The 23,000-nt window shown below is 46.6% G+C and overlaps 1 protein-coding gene across 5 annotated transcripts in view; it reads right to left on the reverse strand.

Annotated features, from left to right (window-relative positions):
- Positions 1 to 2,385: 2,385 nt before the first annotated feature.
- The window catches only part of KLHDC4 (kelch domain containing 4), a 29,862-nt gene continuing 9,247 nt past the window's right edge, over positions 2,386 to 23,000 (reverse strand). For 4 of the 5 annotated variants that reach the window (XM_075510982.1, XM_075510983.1, XM_075510986.1 and 1 more), the window contains 7 exons: positions 16,813 to 16,905; positions 15,748 to 15,907; positions 8,584 to 8,665; positions 6,319 to 6,527; positions 4,562 to 4,964; positions 3,298 to 3,414; positions 2,386 to 2,985 (listed from right to left, as the gene is read on the reverse strand). In XM_075510982.1, the coding sequence (XP_075367097.1) occupies positions 2,810 to 2,985; positions 3,298 to 3,414; positions 4,562 to 4,964; positions 6,319 to 6,527; positions 8,584 to 8,665; positions 15,748 to 15,907; positions 16,813 to 16,905 (1,240 nt within the window). In that variant the 3' untranslated portion in view covers positions 2,386 to 2,809. The remainder of the gene's footprint in view (positions 2,986 to 3,297; positions 3,415 to 4,561; positions 4,965 to 6,318; positions 6,528 to 8,583; positions 8,666 to 15,747; positions 15,908 to 16,812; positions 16,906 to 23,000) is intronic. The other variant, XM_075510984.1, reaches the window with a different exon arrangement.

Consider the following 23,000-nt stretch of genomic DNA (forward strand, 5'->3'; position numbering starts at 1 on the left):
CCCTCCTCTTTAAGGTACTTTTGGATCCAATACAAGAAAAATGACCAAATATCTGATCCAGCAACCCTGAGCAGGCTTCAGAGGACTTTCAGCCAATGGTCAGAGGAGCAAGGTACCATTACAGTTTGATATCAAAGTATCATAGTCGCATTTCTTAAGATCATGGCAGAGCCCATCACATTCTGACCTCCTCTGTAGGCACATAATGTAGTACTAATAAGTCATTCCTGCTTAGGTGAGAAGTTTTACCTTTTCTCAGAAGTTTCATTTGCTCAACCAACACGTGACAGCTTCCAAGGCTTCCACAGTTACACCAGCAAGAAATGGGCCGGGGTGAACAGACAGATCCTCGGCTGTCGCTGGCTGCAGGGCTCAAAGGAATGTTGCATTTGTCTTGTTCATTCTGCTGAGCAGTGGCTGCAGATGCACCAGAATTAATTTCTGTCTCAAGTCCAATGGCTGCAAATGCTCCAGTAAGAATGGACGCTGTGTTGGTTTCAGACCCCATGCAGGCTGTTCCAATTACAGTGCTACAGTCTCGTTTTGTCAGAGCTGACAACTAAGCCTCAATTTTCAGGCCAGGACAGTTTGCCATGGCAGCAGCCTCTCATCATAACAACCTGAGGATGGCCACCAGAGCCTCCTGAACCAAGCCATATGATCAGCCACAGCCTATGCTGGCTCATCCAAAACCCTAGCTCTGGGAGGAACTGAACCAAGCTGCATGCCCAGGTCAGCCCAACCTCGCAGCAGAGCAATGGCAGCCCTGGGAAGCCAACATCACCCTTGCGACCCACCCCCAAAGCCTCCTGTCCCTCAGCTCTGTGAGGCAGGCAGCGTGCTCCCCCATGGAGGCCGCAGGAACACACTGCTGTGCCGCTCGCAGGAGCGGGACAGTTGGCCCATTCCGATTCACAGGTTCCTTGGAAGCGTGTCTCTTCCAATGTATGCCTTCTCCAGTCATACTTAGCTTGGCACAGAGCACAACTAGGACTACGTTCCCAAACCCTTGAGGAAAAGATGAAAGGAAAAACCTCAGATTATCGTTGCACATGCTCCAGCTCATCTGATACATCTAGTTCCCTCATCCAACAGTCTCTCTACCGGAGAAGGGGGAGGGAGAATCTTTTCCTGCGGCTGCAGTAGCACTGTACAAAACTATCGTTCATCCTTGGCACTGCTGCAACCCAGCTTCAGCTCAGGGAAAAAATTCTTTCAGGGTGTGTATCTGTATTTGAAAAGGCAAAAAATGATAAAGAACTTCTGGCAAAAAGTGTGTTTTCCCCTGTCTGGTTGGGCCTTTGGAATGGAGTCCTGTGCACAGGTGCTACGATTTTAAAACCACTATTTTTCAAACAAAAATAAATTAAAAAAAAAAAATTAAAACAAAATCTGTAAATGCAACTCGGTGGCAAATTCCCCAACACTTTGCACAGAAAGCCATGGACATCACACAGGCACAAAGGATCAAATAGCAATGAGATCAAGGTATTGTAAACTAACCCCCGTGTCAGGGCAACAGGGCAACTGATGCTGTTAGCCAAGCAAACACTACGGATTCTTTCCCCAGTTATCAATAAATGGTTTGTTTTCACCTCTCGCTTGTTATTTTGCATGGAAGGTACCTCTCTATCAAACAATTTTATCTTGACAATTAAATCACATTGGCAGCCTGCTCTATTTAATCTTTATTACATTCTAATTAGCCTTGCAGAACCTAGCACTGCTCTCCTGAGAGCTGGTTCCCTGGTGATGCCCCTGCCAAAACAATACCCATGGCACCCTGGATTTCTCTGCACAAGGACAGCCAGTGCCTTCTGGTGTCAACTCAAGTCATCACTTGTTTGCTGCAACAGACACACTTGTATCCCATCTGTTGTCCCTATGGACCACAGCACTGCTCTGCTGGAGAGAAAGCGATGCCTTGAGGAGAGGGGCTGAGTCAGGAAGCAGGGGTAAAAAAAAAAAATCCTTTGAGAGTGTCAGCCCACTCCCTCCTGTCCTCAACACACCATCACGTCTCAAGGTAGGACATTTCACTGGTCATAAAGAGGTCACTTGTAGGACAACTGCTTTCTTGGCCAACGTGTGAGAAACTGAACTGGGAGATTCCACAAACAAAGGCAAAACCTCCTACAGCTAACATTAAAGAGGAAGAGACTTCTACTGTTGTATGCATCAGGGGTTACAGTGGCAGTTACCTTACACAGATAAGGTACGAAAGGATTCCCAGGTTTCTCCAGGCAGTGCAGCCACATCTCAGGGCTGCCGGTGCATCTCACGACCACCACCTGCGTATTTCACACCAGGAACAGCTATCCTTTTTCCACGGCAGGAGAAAAAGAAGTAGAAAAGCTAGGATGAGAGTAATGGAGAAAACCAAGATGATGTAACCAAATTAAGTTTATTGTAGAAACCCTTGGAGACACATTCTGGCCCCAGTCAGAGTAGGGAATTTGGGACCAGTGAACCATTGTGGTATGCAGTTTGTCTTGACAGACTCAAAACAACTTTTGAACAAAAATATGACAGTATCATATATGCCAGCCTCAGCAGAACAAGCCTTTGGACAGCAATCCTGTTCCTGAAGACCCTCCCCACACCTCCAGGGGAATAACAGCATATCCAGAGCATTAATCAAGCAGGCATATTGAGACTGGTGAGCCCAGAGGCACTCAGAGTAGGCAAAAGCTGGGGTGCCAGGATGCCTTCTGGACACACTGACTGCCTGGCACATCAGGCTGAGTTCAGTGGGGCTAACCACTGCTCCCAGCATGTTTCTTCACTCATGCAACAGCCTCAACATCATCTAGACTGAATCTTCATAAAAAGTCTTTGCCATGGCATGTGCCACTTTCACCACCTTCTTCTCCTTGGCATCCGGGCCCATGTTGCTGCGGGCTAGTTTAATCCAGTACTGCTCTGTCCTGGACAGATAGTCTGCATGCTCCTCATCAGGCTGAACAGATGGGTGTTGCTCCTCTCCTAGTACACAATGGGAGGAAGACAGAAAGAGAGGTCATGAACAGCTAATGAAGGCAATCTGCTCTTTCATGTGTCAACCCGGTCAAGACTACTCTTCAGCTAATGTGTTTAAATGTAATAACCTAAAAACCTATCAGTAACCAATGAAATTTCCCCTCTACCCTGAGAGCAGTGTACTATGAAAACTTTGCTTTTGCTGGAAAACTCACCTGGATGCCAGTGAGGCCTTCCAGGCTGGCAGTGGAACCAGCAGGTATTGTACTAAAACCCACTTTAAATTAGTATAAAGAAAACATTCATCTTAATCATTACCTCCCTCATCTTCACTCTCCTCTTCAGAGGTCTCCTCTTCCTCTTCCCCTCCCTCTGCACCCTCCATATCATCCTCCTCTTCATCCGATTCTGACTCCTCCAGCCATTCTTGTGCTTCTTTGATGAGACAGAAAATAGAAGAAATAAATAACAAGCTGTTTCCCACTCCTACACCCAGAGCCGTCATGGAGGATGCCAGGGCAAGGTCAGACATATGTGTTCCTTTAGAGCCCTGCTGTATTCATTGCCCTCGCATTGCCCTGTACACCCACTGTACAGGGCCTGGCTCTGATGGGGAGCAGTGGGAAGAGATCAAATAGAGTCAGGAAGAAGTGAACAGCACAGAACAGCTGTGGAAGAAAAGCTGGTTAGTGCCGGTGCTGACAAGAGTCAACTCTCCTCCGTAGCACTTCACAGTTCTGTGATCATGAGCAAGACTCCTTCCTTTCTGCCCTTTGCCCATGCGGACTGTGAGCTTCCAGGGCAGGGGCACCCTCTTATAATGTCTCTCTACAGTGCCTAGCACATGACCTGGGCTGAATCACTTAGCCACTACCGTAAGAGATATGTTGCTCTAAGACAGACCCACAGTTTCTTTCAATAACGAGTAGAAAATCCATCAAATTTTGATGGACCTTCACTGAGATCTCTCAGGTAATGCTTTCTGCAACACTACTGAACGCTCATGTAATAACCATGTAGCCAGGAATTCAGGGAACTGACTTCTATGCTTGCCACATCCCCTGAGCTAGCCTTCCCAGCTTGGGAACAGGCCAGCAGGGTATTCAGAGTATGCAGCAAACATACTACACATTTAAGGTACAAAGAGATAACCCTAGCTAATGCCCACATGCTTTGCAGTACCCAAGACCCTCACTGCCCTGAGAAGGTGAGGACAGGCAAGAGCATACATCCCTGTCCGCTGCCGAGTGGCCAAGCATGGCACAGCAGGTCTTCCCAGGCCAGAACTTGCCACCAGTGAACAAAGACGCTCTGTTTACATGTCTTGGTTTTCAAAGTAGACAGACCAGAGCTCACTCTCTACAGTGACCACAAAGCCCTGGACAAGACAGGTTTCTGCAGCAACGGTGACCATAAGACACTGCATATCACATACTCCCAAGCTTTTTCCTGTCCAGGAAAAAACACTACTCAAAGGCTTATCACCATCCCTTGAGGAAGCTCCACAGTTGTTGGTTTTTCTTCCCTAGTTTAGTGTTGCTACACTAAAGGCAGAGAGAGAGATACCACCATCAGAGCTTACTTGGATCCATCTCCACTAGCACCTTCCATTCTTCCATCTTGTGTAGGTCAATGCTGTAGAGGTCACTGAGGGTGAACTGGTGATCGCCCACCTCAAACATTCCCCCATACACATAGAGAACTCCATGCTTCACCGCCAACATGGCATTCGAACGGGGGCATGGCTCCACTTGCTGGCCCAAGGCTCCATCTTCCTCCTCCTCCTCCGATTCAGATCTCTCCTTCTCTTCTGCAGGTCCAGAGATCACCTGCTTGATTGTCATGACAGTCCCATCTTCTGCCACCACCTCTTTGACTATCTCCACTGGGCCTTGTGGAGGCTGCTTCTCCATCTCCTCATCTCCAGCACCCTCTGCCTCAGCTTGTCTGCCACGTCTTCGCTTCCTCTTATCCGATTTTGGTCCCTGTTAACAAGAACAAGGAACAGAAGGAGACTGCATGTGAATCGTGTGCACCTAATAGCATGTACAGCAGTTAATACAAATACTGTGAATGCTGCTGGGAGGGTGCGGGGAGGATTCAATTATTTTTCACTACAACTGTAAGTCTCAAGTGAGAGGTGCAACCTCCCACTCAGCATGAACTTCTACCAGCCATAAAACAAGGAGCAATGAAACTCCTGGAGAACCCATAGCGTGGAGTTGCTTCCTCTATTGATGGCAGCATGCACTGAAGAGACAGAAAACAGCTCTTTTGCTCTCTATCTTGCAGATGCACGCAAACACACACACAATCCACTAGTCTGTGACAGGAGCAAGAGAAAATAACCCACCGTTTTGTGAAATCAAAACAATTGCTGGATGCTAAATTACAATGCATTACCAGGAAGCACTCCGGGTCTTCGAAGTACTGTATGAAAGGGCTGGAAAACAGTCAGCTAGGAAGGCAGAAGCAAACATCTGAGTGCATGTTTGCCTGTTATTATGTGATTGACTTTTCCTTTTTGAGAACAAAGCCAGAAACAGGGGGGTGGAAAGAAGGAAGTTCAACCAGGTCATTTGCACCTCACTTCCCCTTAAGAGTAGTTCAAACAAAATCAAAGATCTGAGCTGAGGGCCACATTTCTGAAGTTCTTATGAGCCAAGGTTAATACTTCACCTCTTCCAGTAGCTCATCAACACTGGGAAAGAGAGGGAGGTTTTTTGATCCCAATGCAACACAAGATCTTTTCATGGTAGCTTTTACTGAACTATCTCATGTCAGAGTTACACATCTGACCTGGAGCCGCCCTCCAGTAAAACACCGTAACTATGTTTTCATGCTGCTTTGTTTCATTTTGCATTACACGACAACGGGGCACATGCAGCCTGACTGTTGGAGGGGGATTGCCTCCTGAACCACTCTTGCTTTGTGCCCAACCGTCAGGGCTCACAGGCTTTCTCTCTCCCCAGAAGGGTGACAGTCTGCATCACACTGTGGAAGCAGGGCATGGAGAGCACAAGGAGTTATGTGGCAGGGAAGGAGAGGGGCAGCATAAAGTTAGAGAATTCAGTTGGTCTGGTACCAAAAACCTGCTAGAGTTGCACATCCCCAGCTTCATTTCTACAGACTCTCCCTCTCTCCACAATCAGTGGGTCACAGATAAAAGCAGCAGACACACCTGGTGGCTCAGCTTCTGGAGCACCCTGAGTTATTAGAAATAGAAGCTTACTCCACACTGTGAGAAAGCTGTATGAGGCCAAAAAAGGCCCAAAGGACGTATGTCAGATGATCAAGGAGAATGAACTGAATATATCTGTGCTATTTTTAAAACGAAACCTTTAGCTGTCCAGGAAACCAGCGGTTTTTCCCGATGTCATAGAAATAAATATCATTGAAGAAGTCCCCTTCAATGCTCTCTTCCTCTTCTTCATCATGCACGCCTCCGAACAGAAGGGAGCGGTTATTGGGACCAATTGCTATGGAGAAGCCAGACCTGGGAGTGGGTTTCACTCCGGATGGGTTGAGCCGACTCCATGCCCACTTGTCTGGTAATGGATAAAAGAAAATATGAGCATCAGCAAAGGAGAATCCTGCTCGTTTTCTTATCTTCCAAGGCCCTTCAGTACTCCAGCAAGTAACTCAACAACCCATTCTGGACATTCTCAGAACTGCCCAGTGCACCTTCAATGACAACGCTAACCAGAACCACTTGCATTTCCACTTCAATCATGCAGCTAATCCGCACATCCTTTCTACCCTTAGAAAGCCACTGTGTCTTCAATAAAAGCAAATGCGGAGAGCTATCTTCAGGGTGTGCTTTCTGGGGCAAGGAGCCTCCTGAAAGGTGTACCCACCTTTACAGGAGGGTGGAGTTCAAACAAGGACTGATTATGTATAGCCTTTGAGTACCAAGGAAATATACCTCGGTTATCCCATGGAGCCCACCCTACATCAGTTCTCTCGACAGGACCCTTCTACTACAGTACCTTATCTGCCAACTTGCACCACTGCCTTAACCCCAAGAATAAGTACAGTTCACTGTAAGGAGACCCAACCACACTCTAAAAAAGGGCTGAGCAGCAGGAGAAGGCTTGTGCTCTAAAACCCTCCGCTTTCGCTCCAGTCCTTTCTACTCTGGATTTAGAGCAAATCCCTAAAATGCAGGCTGGGAGAATCACATGCACTGGCTAGGCACTGTGTTTCCAAAGGAACCACAATTCCAACAAGATAAACTATAAATAGGACATAATGCAAGCAGGGTCTGGAATCCAGACAATATATGTGACCAACCCTCCTCCCCAAATCCCACTTTAAGATGGTCAGGTTTAAGGAAATCAATCACAATTTTAACATTTTAGAAATTCAGCTCAAAGAAGATTGTCCCATTCCTTGAGCCAAGGACAAAATACACTCTCTCCTAAGGAAAGTGATGGAATTCCTATTTCTGGGGACATTCACAGATAAAACAACCAGCCAACCAAAACGCACTCTTGATAATATCCCTGCACTAGGTAATCTAATGAGATCACACCCCAGTCTTTTCTCTTAAGGGTCTGTAAGTGAGACGCCACTACCAAACAGAGTTTGTCAAAACAGGAATTTGCAGCGTGGAGAATTCTGAAATCCCAAAGATTTTCTGTTGCGAAACAGAAGAGCAGTGATCAAAATGTCCCAGAGAACAGGAATTTCAAAATGTTGTTTTAATTCCCTCCCACACAGAAACCAAAAAATCCCTAAAATATCTTTTCTTGTAGTTTTTCCTGAAGCTGCCTGTGCAGGCCAGAGCTTCTCACATAGTTATGCAAGGAGCCTGGAGACCCTCCACTCCATCTCAGACTATTCCAGGACCAACTGGGAGGTGTCAACATAGATGATGTTGTGAGCTAGAAATTATTCTCTGACAAAAAGTATACCCCAACCTTCCTCCAGAGCTCTGCCAGTTCCTCACAGAAGTTTCTCAACCAGCTCCAACCCCCCCAGCATTTCACTGTGTCAGAGCTACCATTTACATTAGCTCTGAAATCAAGTCACCTGGAGCCGAGAACCATGACTCCTTACAGCCTTTGGCTAACCAGCAAGCTTTGCTCAGCAAAGCAGACACAGCCTCATCTTTTCTGTAAAAGGCTGTAAAATGGAGTGGGAGAAGGGGACAGAACTACTGCGTGGCCTACAGTTTGCTGCAGCAACAAGCGCCTACTTCCCATTTCCCTTTGCAGAGTGCAGCAGTGAGGAATTCTGCCTGCATGTGTGATGGCCTGTCTTCCTTCTCTAGCACACATAAACAAAAAAGGAGAACATAATTCCTCCAATATCCCTCTGCAACTGCCGTTTCCTTCACCCTAGCCCCTTTCTTTTTAAGCTAGAGTCACAGTATACAAATGCACTTAGCTACTCCTGGGAAGAAGAAATATTTAAATCAACTCATCTGCTGTGTTTAGCCCCAAAGCAAACACTGGGGCATAGTGCTTTTCATTAAAAGGGAAATTTTGTTCTAGGCTTGGGGTTTTTTGGTCTGTTATTCAAAGGAAAAGAGAGGATTTGTATTCACAGTCCTGCAGCATCACTTCCAGCACAGCCCTCCTAGCTGCAGCAGTAGCTTACCTTCCTCCTTGCCTGCACCTTCAGTCTTCAGCAGGAACATATCTGTATGCAGGGTGCCTTTGTCAACATCTTTCTTAATTCTCTGCAGACAAGGGAAAGACAGGGACGCTCAGTGAAACAGTTTCAGTGGCTCAAAACATAGGAGGTTCAACTCTTCCAAGGCCTAGAAAGTCACCCAGGCCAGAATGGTGGTATATGCCATTCCGAACTCACCACTCCACAGATAAGCCTAATCACAGCCTGAATCTCTACATTCCCATGCTGAAAATGCAAACACTGTGACTGGGCAAGGAGAAGCCACACAGGTAGTCATGCTGTGGCTCTGGAGCATCAGGCAGCTCACAACCATAGTGTTCAAACCTGGGCTTCTTCCTGTGATGAGCCATGACCAACTTCCGCCTGTGACACCGAGGCAGGGCTCTCCAGGCTGCAACACAGATACTGGGACTCGTGACTGTATGAAGACTACAGGATGCAGTTTAAGGAATTTTGGCACCCAGAGAAGAGAAATAAATTGTCACAAGGGATTAAAACCGATTGTTTTGCGGAAGGAAGGAAGTAAGGGTGGGTAGCACCAAGGAAACAGGACATCCAAGGTCCTGCCTTTTACTCTGCCACAGATAGTATCAGGTGCTCTCAAGGGACTAATTGAACGTCTGTGCCTCTGCTTCTCTAGCTGTAAAAGAGAGCAGATACCCCACTCCACCAAAGTGGCACACGACAACTTTCCACAGGGCTGGCAAAGCTCTCTGGGATTCTGCCCTTGAATGCTGAGCAGAAGCTCAGAGCGTCTGTGCTGTATCATTTGCAAGGCCCAAGTTTAAGTACAGATCTGTGACTAGCACGCAGACTTTCAGTCCCTGCCACCCCCCCATCTCCATCCCACTACAAGAGAAGCAGAGGTGAGAGCTCTCTCTCTGCACCACAGCCTGACTGCAGCTGTCATTTTTCGCATTCGGGGCCCAACAGAGCCTTGAGCAACAGTTTTTTTCTCCTAAACAGAAACAGAACAGAAGCCCCACTTCCACCCCTACTAAAGGCAACAGCAAGACACCAGCAAGGGCAGGATCAAGCCTCAGTTGAGGCAATTAAATGCATCATTTTAAATGCGATTTTCCCTTGCTCCTTTCACTGTAAGCCCCTGTACTCCAGTGCTCATAGCAACATGCAGCATTTGAAAGCAGCACTAAGCAATACCACTGTAGGAGGTCTTTTAATAATGTCATTATCCACCCGTCCTTCATGCAGAGCTCCTATTTCCTTGTAATTCCCTTCCTCCTGGGGACAATGGCATTGCTATACTGTGTAAGTGCTTCCAGGATGCAGGCAGTGGATCCCTGCAGAAGCTGGGAGGGTTGGGTCCAGTCCTCAGGAAGCAGCAGGGCTTGGGTGCACCCCAGAGCACAACAGCACAGTGCTGTCCTGTTCTTGCTGCACATCTGTACCCACCCCTGGGCCTTGCACTTGACCGGTTTTGTTATTGCAGGGTATGCTGTGTTGTTACTGCGTGGCCCGGTATCCAATTCGTAGGAATGGTATTCAATTCTTAGAAAGGCAGAAGAGAGGAAAGTGTGTTTGAGGCACTGCACAACGCTGTAACTTGGATGATGCTGAGAAGCCCCGGGGAAGGCCGATAATGAAGTGCCGGAGGAAACAGGAGAACTCTGCTCACACTGCAGCAAAAAGGAAGCTTCAGTTAACTTAAGGACCAGGGTCTGCCTGTAGGGCTGCCTTGGGAAATTTGCTGGTTTGGGGCTGTGGCTCACGTGTCTTCTTGCTCTCCACATGCACCTAAGCATGCCCATTAGCGAACTGAAAGACACACGCTCTTCAAGACAGGATGTCTACACTGGAGAGATCCTCTTCTGTGCAACCACTTTAATGAAGTCAACAACTGCACTATTCCACCTACTGTGCTTGAGCAACAGAACATCAGGCACACAAGGGACAGGAAGCCTGTAGGAACAAGCATCAGTGACAGCCCTATGTTCTGAATAAGAGGTTATACAATGATGACTCCTTCAGCCACTGCCAGTTCTCCAGCACATGGAAAACAAGCAAGACAAGTTTTTGCATTGGTGAGTGGTTCCGAGGCATAGGTGGAGGAGCTCTGGTGTTGGAGACATGGTTGGAGGGGTTGGGAGCTGTCCACTTTGAACAGACCCTTGAGAGAGAGCGCAGGAAGGGAAAGAGATGCCTTCTAGGAAGGGCGCTGTTAAGTACTGAGTACACCAATTCACAGCCTGGTGGTGCATGTATTGTGGCATCTATACCAGTAGCTCTCAAGTTCAAAGGGCTGTGAGTCACTGTGCCGAGCAAGTGCCGTCCTCTGGCCATGTCACACTTCGCTGTCTCTGTCGCACAGGTCTAGAGCAGCAGAAGTCACCAATGAGCTGCAGGCTGCAGACAGTTGAGATACAGCAGCCTTTTTAATCTGACCCTCACCTTAATCAAACACCCTTCCAAGCCTCACCTGAGCAAAGAGCTGTTGGGGGATAAGTGGGCAGAGGAGAGGGAGGGAGGGAGAGAGAGACAGGCAGCAGCCTTCACACCCTACAGCACTGAAGTGCATCCCAGTGCCTGCGAAGTGCCTGTCTGCTAACGAGAACAGAAATGGTGGTTATTTCCTCCCCAGTCTCAGGTAGGCTGCAGTTTGTCCTTAAATGCTAGGCAGGGACACACAGGCTGAAGGGTGCAGGAGCACAGTAAGATGTGCACTGTCTGCACAAAAGGAGGGGAAATAAACACTGAGAGAGCAGTTGGCTTCACTATCGTACAAGCTGTGTAGAATAACTGCATTATTTTTCTCCTGAAAACCACACGGCTCCCTGTAGTAAACACACTGCGTACGCAACATGACAAAGCTTCTTGGGCTGAGAAAACCCCAGTGAGGTGGAGTGGGAGTTAGTTATTTGTTGTCAAAGAGATGCCTGTTTTCCCCAACTCACACTGGCTCAAAAGCAGACACTTCACCAGCAAAGCAGTACACTGCTACTGGAGAGATCAATCCCCTCGCACCCAGGACACCCGCTTGCCCTGAGCAAATCGCTCCGTCGGTCACAAGAGGCTCCTGTTCCCCCCGCTGTCCTTCTTGCCTTGAAGTTCCGGGTGTTTGCTTTCAAGCACAAAACTGGCTTGGATATCCACAGCCTATTGTTTGCACATACAGGTACATTAGCAAGTTACAAGAGCTTTACAGGCATTAGCTAAAAAAAACCCCAGCTCCACTGACAGACAGCAAGATGCCTGTTTATCCCCCTTCAAAGAGCAAGGAAACTGAGGCACAGAAATCTGTTCTTGAGAAGGGGAATCAGGATTCCCTGTGTATAACATGCTAAACATGTCTGATAAAAGAGATCAACAGTGGCAAAATACACCCAATTAGCAGAAGCCCTTAGCAGACAGAACTACAGAGGGAACCAGTCCCACCAGACCTTGCAATTCAGGCAAACACTTCAGCCCTGCCACAAGCAGTCTCCCAGCAGAATCCAATTCAGCTTTGCAAAGCTTGTCACTAAAACCAAAACCGCCTCAAAAAGCAAAAAAACCCCACACGCTAGTCGTCTTTGGCATCCAAAAGCCTTGCACACATGTAACGCCAGCCCTCCCATGGCTTGTAGGCTGCTTGCACCTGCAAGGTAGAGCTGTGCTAGCCTCCGACACCTCCCGGCTGCATTCGCCGTGCCAGTCAGGCACAGTGCGCTCACGTTGCCTAGCAATAGAGAGGTCTCATTGCTTTATACAGCCAAAAATGCAGCTTGCTGCAGCAAGCCCCATCCCCAGCATGAGAAACGGGTGAGGACATCTTTAAGACCAGCAGGAGAGCATGTCTGAGCTCCTTGCGGGATTCTGAGGTACATTTTAGGCAGAGCTGACAATATCCACAAGATCCCCTTCTGGAAGGGATCGTAGTAGTTGTCTTTATCATTTCTAGGCTGAAGATGAAACAGATGAACACAGGGACACCATTGTGCTAAGCATCATGCATTTTAAAATATCAGGCACGCTCTTGGCAATTTGTGCAATCTCAAGTTAGTCGCACTTTAGGGTTGTAAAGTTCCCTTTTCACCATTTGCGTCCTGGTTGTTCACTACTTGAACAGCAAAATCTAGTGGCTGGCACAGGCAAAGGCATGTCTGGGTACCAAGGTTCTTGGCCTGGCTCTGTCCACAAATACTGGAGTGCCTTAGACAAGTCACTTGATCTTTTGTGCCTCTATTTCCCCAGCCATGAAAGAGACTTTCTTATTCAGGTCACATCAAGGGAATTCAGCAGCACGGCCTGGACTGACAGACATTACTGAAAACTTACCCTCCACACTCAGTTCCACATGCAAGTCCAGCAAATCAAAGCAGGGACCAAATCTCTCTGCTTCTGCCTTCCCAGCTTCACGATGCCTGCTGACCAGACTGAGGACGGGCAGATCGATCACTTGATCAGGGGAACATCCCTGTCTGATAGTGTTGCTGATAGCGTTGCTCAGGCTTTACACAGCCCCCACAGCCAGCTGGGTACAAAGATGCCTACAATTCCACCCATAACCATGAATCTGCTGGGCTCGCATCTCTTTTTGCCCTAGGCAATGTGCATTATACCACACCGCACAGCTATTTTGGTACAGTACTTCAAAGCAGATTTACAAGGGCTAAGGGGACCACAGGATATAACGCATCAGAACTGCCCATCACAGGAAAGCAGCCTTACCACATCACAACTCTCCTCCAGCAATGCGACAGCCATATCACGCCGATACTAAAACAGAGGAGCTATTATGATTTCCACTCCTCTTCCCTCCACACCAGTTCACACCATATACATGCTCGGTAGCAGCTCTGGCCTCAGGAGACCTCCACACAAATCAGCACCTTTTTTACAGCACACATGCAACTTAGTCCTGCCTCTTATTAGAAGAGAAGTCTCTACATGACTTGGTGAATGACGCTTTGCTTGGACACTTGCCTGGTTTCATATCAAAAATGTCTTCATATGCCCAAAAATGTCTTCATAGGACTCCTGAATGTAGCATCTGCCTCTCTAATTGGAGACAAGGAATAGGATTTCTCCTGTGCCTGCCCAGCTCCAATTAAGTATCGTTTCCTCCACTGTCTACCTCTTATTTCTCCCAAGAGTACCCCAGCCAATGACTCTGGGGGGAGTACACAAGCCAAACATACTTTCTTCATTTTGAAGTAAACCCAGAGAGACTCAGCTCCACAACTGGCTATAAGCAAAGATACGACGAGAATTAAATAGCCACACGTTAATGAAGTTGTGTTTCTCCTAGACGGGCTAAACCTTGCTGAATTAAATTTTCAGGACCATGCTAAAGGTTTGTTGCCTTTGCATCTCAAGACAGCTGCAGAGAAAATTCTATCCAGTGCCTTGGTCAGTTTTTGGCTCAGCTGCACCATTCCTGTCTGAAAGTTTACTTGTGCTACAGAATACACAAGCAAAGTCTCTGTTAGGAATGGCACATCAGAGAGAAGCAGACTTAGCTCTCTATATTACAAAGGGTGTAGATTCCTAACAGGAGTGGTTGTTTTAATCTAAAAGCTGTTCTCCAAGCTGGAGAGGAACTGTACCCAGCTCTTATCCTTGCTCAGTGCCCTGCATAAAGGCTCAGGGCAGCTTTGCATTTCCCCATCCCTTCTACTTCATTTTTATCAGTTTGAAACAACCAGAGCAGTGCAAGAGAGCCCAGCCTTGTAAAGTGGAACAGAACCAATTGCAAACGTGTCAACTTTTATATTTCCATGGGGCTCAGTGTGCACTTGAAACCCAGCTGCTTTCAGTAGCCATGAGAGATCCACATCTAGCATAGCATGCAGGCTCATGCTTCCTTCCCACCCTCAAGAGTGAGGAAACAGGACAGAGAAAGGAAGAGGACAAAGCCCTTTCGTGTAGAAAATGCCTCTATCTTGTTACTGCTATTTAATCAAATGCACATATGATGAGAGAGAGCCCTAAGCGCAGGCCGTGAGGAGGCACAGATGCTTCTAAATATATAGACAGAATATCTTCTCTCCCCTTTCCCTGCTTTTCTTCTTTGTTCATTTATTCACATCAGAAGAACAACGCGTCCTCCTCCCCCAGCGACGCACTGCTGGAAGCAGTGCCTTTCCACTGAGACAGTAGCAGCAGGATCCGGGTCTTCTGTCTGCTTTCGCCACGTTAAAAGCTTTTGCAGGAGCCTTTTGCTCAATGAAATATTTACTTCCTCCTGCCCAGCATGGAGACAGGGATACTTGGTCAATGAGGACATACAGTCTAAAGGGCTATCCAGTATAAATTACCATGATTAACAAAGCAAGAAGCAGAGCAGAGGAAGCCTGGTGCTCATCAAAAGTCTTCTTTGGCTTATTGAGTTTGCTAACTAGTGCTGCTCCCTTAACCCTTTCACTGATGTAAGAAAATACAAGTGTCCTGGCAACTGCTGCTTTTAACCTGCAACTGCTGGAATATGGACAAGTACTACCTGAGAATGCCTTAAGTTGGCAGTTACCACCACTGCTGCAAAATTGCCATTTCTCCCAGTTATTTATTCCTACCTCCGTGGTATCACCTCTTTATATTGGATTGGATTAGCAGGGAAAATATAAAATTCATTTTAGCCAAGATAAGCTCCTTGATCACCACACAATTACATGAAGAAAGGCACAATTAGAAGACAGGATGCCTCTTTTGGTAGTAGTACTGGTTCACAGCAGCCTGAACCATCCTGCATACGAACAATCCAAGGACACAACTGCACATTCACTCCACGCTGGCATAACCACAGGCTAAGATGCACTCTCGTTACCGGTGTTTTTTGGATGTCTGGCAGCTGCCTGACATGCAGAAACATCGTCAGTCAGAGCAGGGGGCAGTTACGTGACAAGATCACCAAACCCTGCACTGGAGACAAGGCTTGCGAAACTGAGCAGAGGGAAGCAGCGGTACAGAGGTCTCAATTTTGCTCTCCCAAGCTCTAAGCACACTGCCCTCTCCAAGCAGTCAAAACACAGGACTCCACAGCCAACACAGGTCCAGACCATCGCATCGGCCCCATTTAGGCAACTTGAGTTTGTCATATTTTAGTTTTCACTTTAGTCCCTTAGTTTTTCCATCAGCTATTCTGTTTAGCATCTAGGAAATACTGCACTGGCTTACCACAAAGTCTCCTACCTGCTTGGAGTAGCCTCCATAGATGATTATGCTGCCCTCAGGAGTGGTAGCCATTTGACACCCGGATCTTGGCGCAGGCCCAATCCCCGATGGAGCCAGCTTGCTCCAGGTGAAGGAGTCCAGGTTGAAGGCATACACATCGTTGTAATAGATGTAATCTCTAGGGAGAACCAATTGGCACCTCACAGGTTTAGGACATCACCATTTAGGACAAGATAAAGCAACACTTCAGGAACAGCACCAGGAACCTCTGAAGAGGTACCACACCTTATTCAAGTCCTTGCATTTATGGCTTTTCTCCTTCCGTAGCCATAGCAATGTACAGAAGATTTGTTCGGGTGAAGGTTACTATTTCAGTGCAACAATTTGCATTTGACAAAGCTCCTTTAAGCAAGACCTCTCTGGGTTCCTATGTCATTCCTTACTACAATAGAGGTTTCATCAACTCTTTCCAGTTAACACGGTCCAAGGTAACTTAAACCAGAACACAAAAGATCAAAACAGATTAGAGCTGTGTCTGTCTACAGGGGTGGGAAAAACATACATATGCCCCGTTCTCTTTCTACTAGCCAGCTCACATGTTGCTAGCAGAAAATGCTCTGCACAGGTTAAACTCCCAAGGACACAGCCGAACCTAGGGTGGGATTTGCAACTTGCACTGTGCTACCAGAGACTGCGGTTATGCTGCTTGCTGTCTCTGAGACAATACGTAGCTCGGCTCTCTTCACAGTCCCCATGACAATGTAGCTGTGACCTCATGTAGTGAGAGCCTACTGGAGGAGATGTTTCTAGGAAGACAAGATTCAGAGGCCAAAAGTGATGGATTGAGCTTTAGCTACAAGGATGAGTAGCTACTTCAGTGACTAGCTAAGTGGTACAATGGTTACTCAAACACTTGAAGACTTTAAATCAAGATCACTTGTCTTTCCAAAGTAACAGTCTAGTTCAGTAACAGGAGTGCTGAGGATAATCCTTCCATTAAAGCCCAGCTTTCTGTTACTGGTGAAATTCTGTTGTCTTTTTTACAGAGGATTCAGTATCAGCAGCCATCCTGCAGTAACCCACCTTGCACTCTCATGGAAACCTCCAAAGATGATCAGCTGTCTTTTGCAAGCAACCATTCGATGTCCACTTCGTCCAGAGGGACCTCCTGATGCCCTGAAACGCAAAGAAATTCCACTATCAGCAATGTTCCCTTTCCTGTTAGTGTATCAGTCCATTTTTATTGGCATCATTGGCAGCGGGCTGGTTGAGTTCAGCCTCTCTTCTCCTGGAACGGGAAACCATGGGGAACTTTGTTGCCTTAATACATACGCATGCTTTCCTCCAGAACAGTATGTGTGTATCGAGTGCACCCTCAGTAAGTTTGCAGACGACACCAAGTTGTGTGGGAGTGTTGATCTGCTGGAGGGTAGGCAGGCTCTGCAGAGGGACCTGGACAGGCTGGATCGATGGGCCAAGGTCAATTGTATGAGGTTTAACAAGGCCAAGTGCAAGGTCCTGCACTTGGGCCACAGCAACCCCATGCAATGCTACGGGCTTGGGGAAGAGTGGCTGGAAAGCTGCCTGGCAGAGAAGGACCTGGGGGTGTTGGTCGACAGCCGCCTGAATATGAGCCAGCAGTGTGCCCAGGTGGCCAAGAAAGCCAATGGCATCCTGGCTTGTATCAAAAATAGCGTGGCCAGCAGGACTAGGGAAGTGATTGTGCCCCTGTACTCAGCACTGGTGAGGCCGCACCTCGAATACTGTGTTCAGTGTTGGGCCCCCCACTACAAGAGGGATATTGAGGTACTGGAGTGTGTGCAGAGAAGGGCAACGAAGCTGGTGAAGGGTCTGGAGCAGAAGTCTTATGAGGAGCGGCTGAGGGAGCTGGGACTGTTTAGCCTGGAGAAAAGGAGGCTGAGGGGAGACCTTATCGCTCTCTTCAACTACCTGAAAGGAGGTTGTAGAGAGGTGGGGGTTGGTCTCTTCTCCCAGGTAACAAGTGATAGGACGAGAGGAAATGGCCTCAAGTTGCGCCAGGGGAGGTTTAGACTGGATATTAGGAAATTTTTCTTCACCAAGAGGGTTATCAAGCATTGGAACAGGCTGCCCAGGGAAGTGGTTGAGTCCCCATCCCTGGAGGTATTTAAAGGATGTTTGGATGAGATGCTTAGAGACATGGTGTAGTGGTGGTTTTGGCAGTGTTAGGTTTATGGTTGGACTCGATGATCTTAAAGGTCTTTTCCAACCTATATGATTCTGTGATTCTGTGTGATTCTGTGTGCCCTTCCTGTAACTCAGTATTTGCAACACAGGCATTTTGCAGTAACAATTTTATTCCTAGTGATAAGCCATCTAGTCTCTAACAGCACCCAAAGTCTTGAAGTCTTTTCTGCTATGACTCAGGAGCTAATTTTTCAGGAGAGTTTAATGAATAGCAGTTAACTCCCGCAACTGCAAGAAAGGCACTCCAGACAGAGATGTTTTCTCCAAGTACCAACTAAGAGCCAGAGACTGGCTCTGACATCCACTCTCCTTCAACATCTTAGGAAATCGCGTACCTGTACCGTCTTCACTCATCTGCCTGCAGTTAGGATACAATATCAAACTAGTGAGAAGACTTTGTAAATTACTTAGATTTCCTCAAGAATAAAGGCATTGCAGCAAAACAAGCCATCATTATTATCTTACACATTAAAAAGCAGCTACGCATCACTGTTCCACTCTTTCAAGCCTTCCTGACCTTTCAGTTAAATGTGCCACTTCCATTTCCAGGAACAAGCAACAACACCCCATCTGTCACATCCAAAAGCTTCACGCGAAGCCAGGCAGCTGGCAACGACGTTCCTGAGAGGCAATGAAGATGCACCTTCCTTCATATTCACCCACAGACTGAGCATCATGAGAGAGAACAAAAACAACTTCAAGAACTCTCAAAACAAAGGCAACTTTAGGCCAAACTGCAGAGAAAACAGGGTTTTGCTTTGTGTGTTCTCTGCCCCTATGGATTAATCTAGCACATTTTCACTCACTGAGGAGTCTCCCAAAGTGCACACAGCTAGCGCCACTGAGCTCAGCAAGACTTCTCAAATAGGCAGTATTAACACGTGTTAAGTGGTTGCAGAATCGGGGCCTAAATAAATAAGAAACCTGCTCACTGCTGAAAACAGCAAAACCTAAAGCCACAACCCTACTGCTATGCTTTAACTGGCAGCAGGTAGCTGTAAAGAGCGGTGATAGACTTCTGTGGAGAGAGAAAATGAGGGCCCTTATTCACCGTCAAAAACGACAATCTCACACCAGTCATAATGAAAAACGCCAAGCAGAACAGCAGCGTTTGGGCAAGACTGAATTAATATTGATTGCTTGGACTTTTTATTCTAACAGAGAGTAGGGTTTTCTAGGCATTTACTGGATTTTTAAGTATCACCTTGCAGAATAGCACCTCTAGTATTAATTTCATCAAGATCTGAAATCATTATTTTCTCTTCTGTAACAAAGCTCCCGCATTATTATTCCAAAGGATGGCACCTTTTAAAATTTTTTTTAAAAGGAAAGTAGGAATTAGAAATCAACATTAACAATAAAATCCTGTTCTCAGAGAATATCTTCTGCCTTGCTTCTCAAACAGGTTTTCTCCAAGTCAAAAATCAATTCTGAACAACAAAAAGTTTATTCATTGATGTGTGCGTTTTAATAAACAAGTTCCCACAAGCGTACAATTAACTCAAAGTCACAAACAAAACCATCCAGTCTGGGGCCTGATCCGAATTCAGAGAAGTCTCACTGGCACCAGCACCACTTGCTCTCAATCACAAGGCTGTTCTCCCCTTTCTTTAGACTAGCTATACAAGCTACAAGAACAGATGCTGAAACACAGATCCAGGAGGCCTCACCCTGCATGGTATTGTATCATCTCAGCTTCCTTGGCCTTAGCATTACATGAATCAGCTATAAAGGGAAGTTTATAGCCTTTGATGTAAGGACATGCCCTCCTAAACTTGCAACAACTGCTCTTAGAAAGTATTTTTACATACAGCTATTCATACAGCCAAGGTCCTTTGTCCCCGGTCTCCAAACACAACACTGGAAAAACCAAATGGGAGCAGTCAAGCAGGACTGGCAGTAACGTATAACCATGCTGCCACTCCAGAAGGCACTTGCTGCAAGCTCAAAGACTTGTTTCTCAAATGCAAACTGTCTCCTTTTACCTGTATCATTGCTCATGGTCCAAAACAAGCACTTTGGAAATGGTGTCACAGACTTTATGATTAATACTCTACTTCATGGGGTTGACACCAGAAAGCAGACATGTGGGAGGGAGCTGTAAATTCTCCAGACTTTTTTTAAAAATAGATTAAAAGATAAGTCTGGATAAGGACCGGCTCTACACATGTACAGCATGAGTCTGATCAGAACTGCTCCATAAGGAAATTTGCTTTTGCTTGTGGAGTTACTCTGGGACTTATAGTAACGTAACAGACCTGAATTCAGCCCCCAGATTCAAGAATTAAAGACTTACATGTCACAGTGGCTACAGACTGCATAAGTGAGTTACCTTTTCATTTATTCCTTCATCCAGAGGATGCTCAGATGAATCTTGGAACCCTTCCACAATAACAGAAATGATGATGCACAGATGTCCTGGTTTTGGCTGGGATAGAGTTAATTTTCTTCCCAGTAGCTGGTATAGTGCTGTGTTTTGGATTTAGTATGAGAATAATGGGATAACAGACTGATGTTTTAGTTGTTGCTGAGCAGTGCGTACACCAGTCACCAGTCAAGGACTTTTCAGCTTCCCATGCTCTGCCAGGTGCACAAGAATTTAGGAGTGGATTACAGCTGGGACAGCTGACCCCAACTGAGCAACGGGATATTCCATACCATATGACGTCTACTCAATGGTACACCGATATACCCTTCTTTTCTTTAAGCACCAATGCACCTTTCCACCTTGTGTTGCAGGACCTGATCTTTCCAGTGACAGATAGCACATAAGCAAGGAGAGCCATCAATCAGAAACAAACCGATGCTGAAAGGCATCCTGCACTGCAGTGACTGCTCCAGTTCTCTCTGTAAACAGCGTTAAACATACGCTTGTGAAACGCTACCCTGAAATATTTATAGCACCACATCTCACAAAACTGTTATGGGAAGTATCATTAGCATTCCAGTATTAAAGGGAAGGGAGCTATACAGGCTCAAAAGCAAGACAAAGAACTACACAGAGGAGGGATGTGCCAGTTCCCAAGCACAACCCTAAAGCGTGATGCTCCCTGTCTCTCTTTGAGGGAGTGCACTGGGCCACACAGAGCTGAGTAAGAATGTTCTCTCTAGGAAGGAATGAGGCAATTAGGTTAAAATACTGCTTAGCTCTAAGGCAGAGTAACAAACAGTTCATGCACTGAGGCAACCTTGTGCATCACACGCACGATAAGGTGGTTCCAATAAGTTAAAGTCAGTTGCTGGGATTTGTTGTGTTTCGACCATCTTTGTGCATGCAAAATGCAAGTAAATATAGCTAAATATTGCTAAATATAGCCATTTTTAACTCTGTCAAGCAGACTGACACCACTGTACTCCGTGCTAGGAATGGAGATCCACTTCCCCAGCAGCCTTTGCAGACACAGCACAGGGATGAGTTACTGACAGGGATGAGTTATTCAAGGTTTTCTCTTCAAAAGTGTTTCACTATCAAGCCTCTTATGGCACCAAGATGGTCTGCAGCATGAACTGTAGGCCAGGAAGGACAACATAATTCTCTGAAATCTAAGCTGTGGGGCTGGAATAACTAGATTTTCTAGAACTGCAAGTTCAGATGACAGCAGGGTCATCTTAGCTCTTCAATCCACACAAACCAATACATTCAAACCCACCTGAAACGGGGCACATGTGATTCTTCCCATGTGGACCAGAAACAGAAACTTTGTCTCTCTTGTCCAGACATTTCTTAATGAAAAAATTATGTTACTCTATTATTTGCACTAAAATGACGTCTTCCAAACCTAACTGAGTTTACTCAAGATGAGTCTGTACCCTAAATGTCTACCACCAGGCATTTATTCAGGTAACACTGCTACCACATTGGACACATGGAATTATTGTTTGGCCTGCTATGTGAAGGCTTGTTGTACCAGGGCTGGTGCCTCACCATGACCGCACAAAGCCTACACCATCTGCCCCCTCCATTGAGTCTTCCCAAACATGTTCACTCTCCCAATACTACTAGTCCCCAAGCTGACCCCCACTGTCACCAGTCAAAATCCAAAATAAGCACGAGCTGGACTTCAGACAGACATGAGAAACCTATGTGGAAAAATGACAGCAGCAACGGACTTCCCTGGGAAGAAAAGCAAAATGCTGAAGGAAGTGAAATGCAGCACGTGTTACGATCATAGTTTTAAAAGAAGTAGGAAAAAAATCCCTCGTACAACTCAACAATTATCTCTGCCCTTTCCTCTCTCCCTTTCCAAGCAGACTGTAATCAAGATGCCATATGGAAAAGCAAAGAGGCAGCAGAAACTTGATTTTCACACTCAGTCAGGTTAGCATTAAAACAAAGACATCCCCTCCCAGTCTCCTCCGCCAGATGCCTCATTAATGCAGCTCTTGGAGCTCTGCCCAAGGGTGAGGAGGAGATGCACTTTGTTTTATTCGAACACTGGGACCAGGGCACAGGCGTTTTCAAAATTCCAGCAAGGCTGAAAGACAGACGTCCACTCAAACACATCAGGAAGCTCAAATGGAGTACATCCTGCATAGGGCAGGGAGAGAGAAAAGATCATCTCTCCAGGGCCCTTCCACCCATATAACTTACGATGCTCACTTAGAAAATGTCTATCCTTTTATCTACTAAGAAACAATGAAGTATCAACGTCTCCAAATGCATACTCCCACTGTGGCACAGCAGCCAAGGTGACATGTGACAACCAACACCTGGAGATGGAGGGTAGCTCTGGGCAGCTTGAAGAGCATGGTACCTAGAACTTGCTCCTTAGGTGGGACTAGGAACTCACCTTGCCAAACTGGCTCCCTCCTCACTAACTGTAACAATCCATCACAACAAAATCTCTCGCCATGGCTTTAGTCCACCTGGGGCCTGGGACTGCTGGGGGCATCCTGCAACTCGCAGCACCTGCAAACTTCATGCTCAGCTCCAGGGAGGGAACGCATGCTTTTGCAGTGTAAGTTACACTCAGCATCCCCGAGGCTGCTCTCCCACATGGGATGCGGGACAAGTAGAGCCTCATAAACACCTCATTTCCTCTTCC

Source organism: Mycteria americana, chromosome 8, assembly GCF_035582795.1.
Source record: "Mycteria americana isolate JAX WOST 10 ecotype Jacksonville Zoo and Gardens chromosome 8, USCA_MyAme_1.0, whole genome shotgun sequence".
NCBI lineage: Eukaryota > Metazoa > Chordata > Aves > Ciconiiformes > Ciconiidae > Mycteria > Mycteria americana.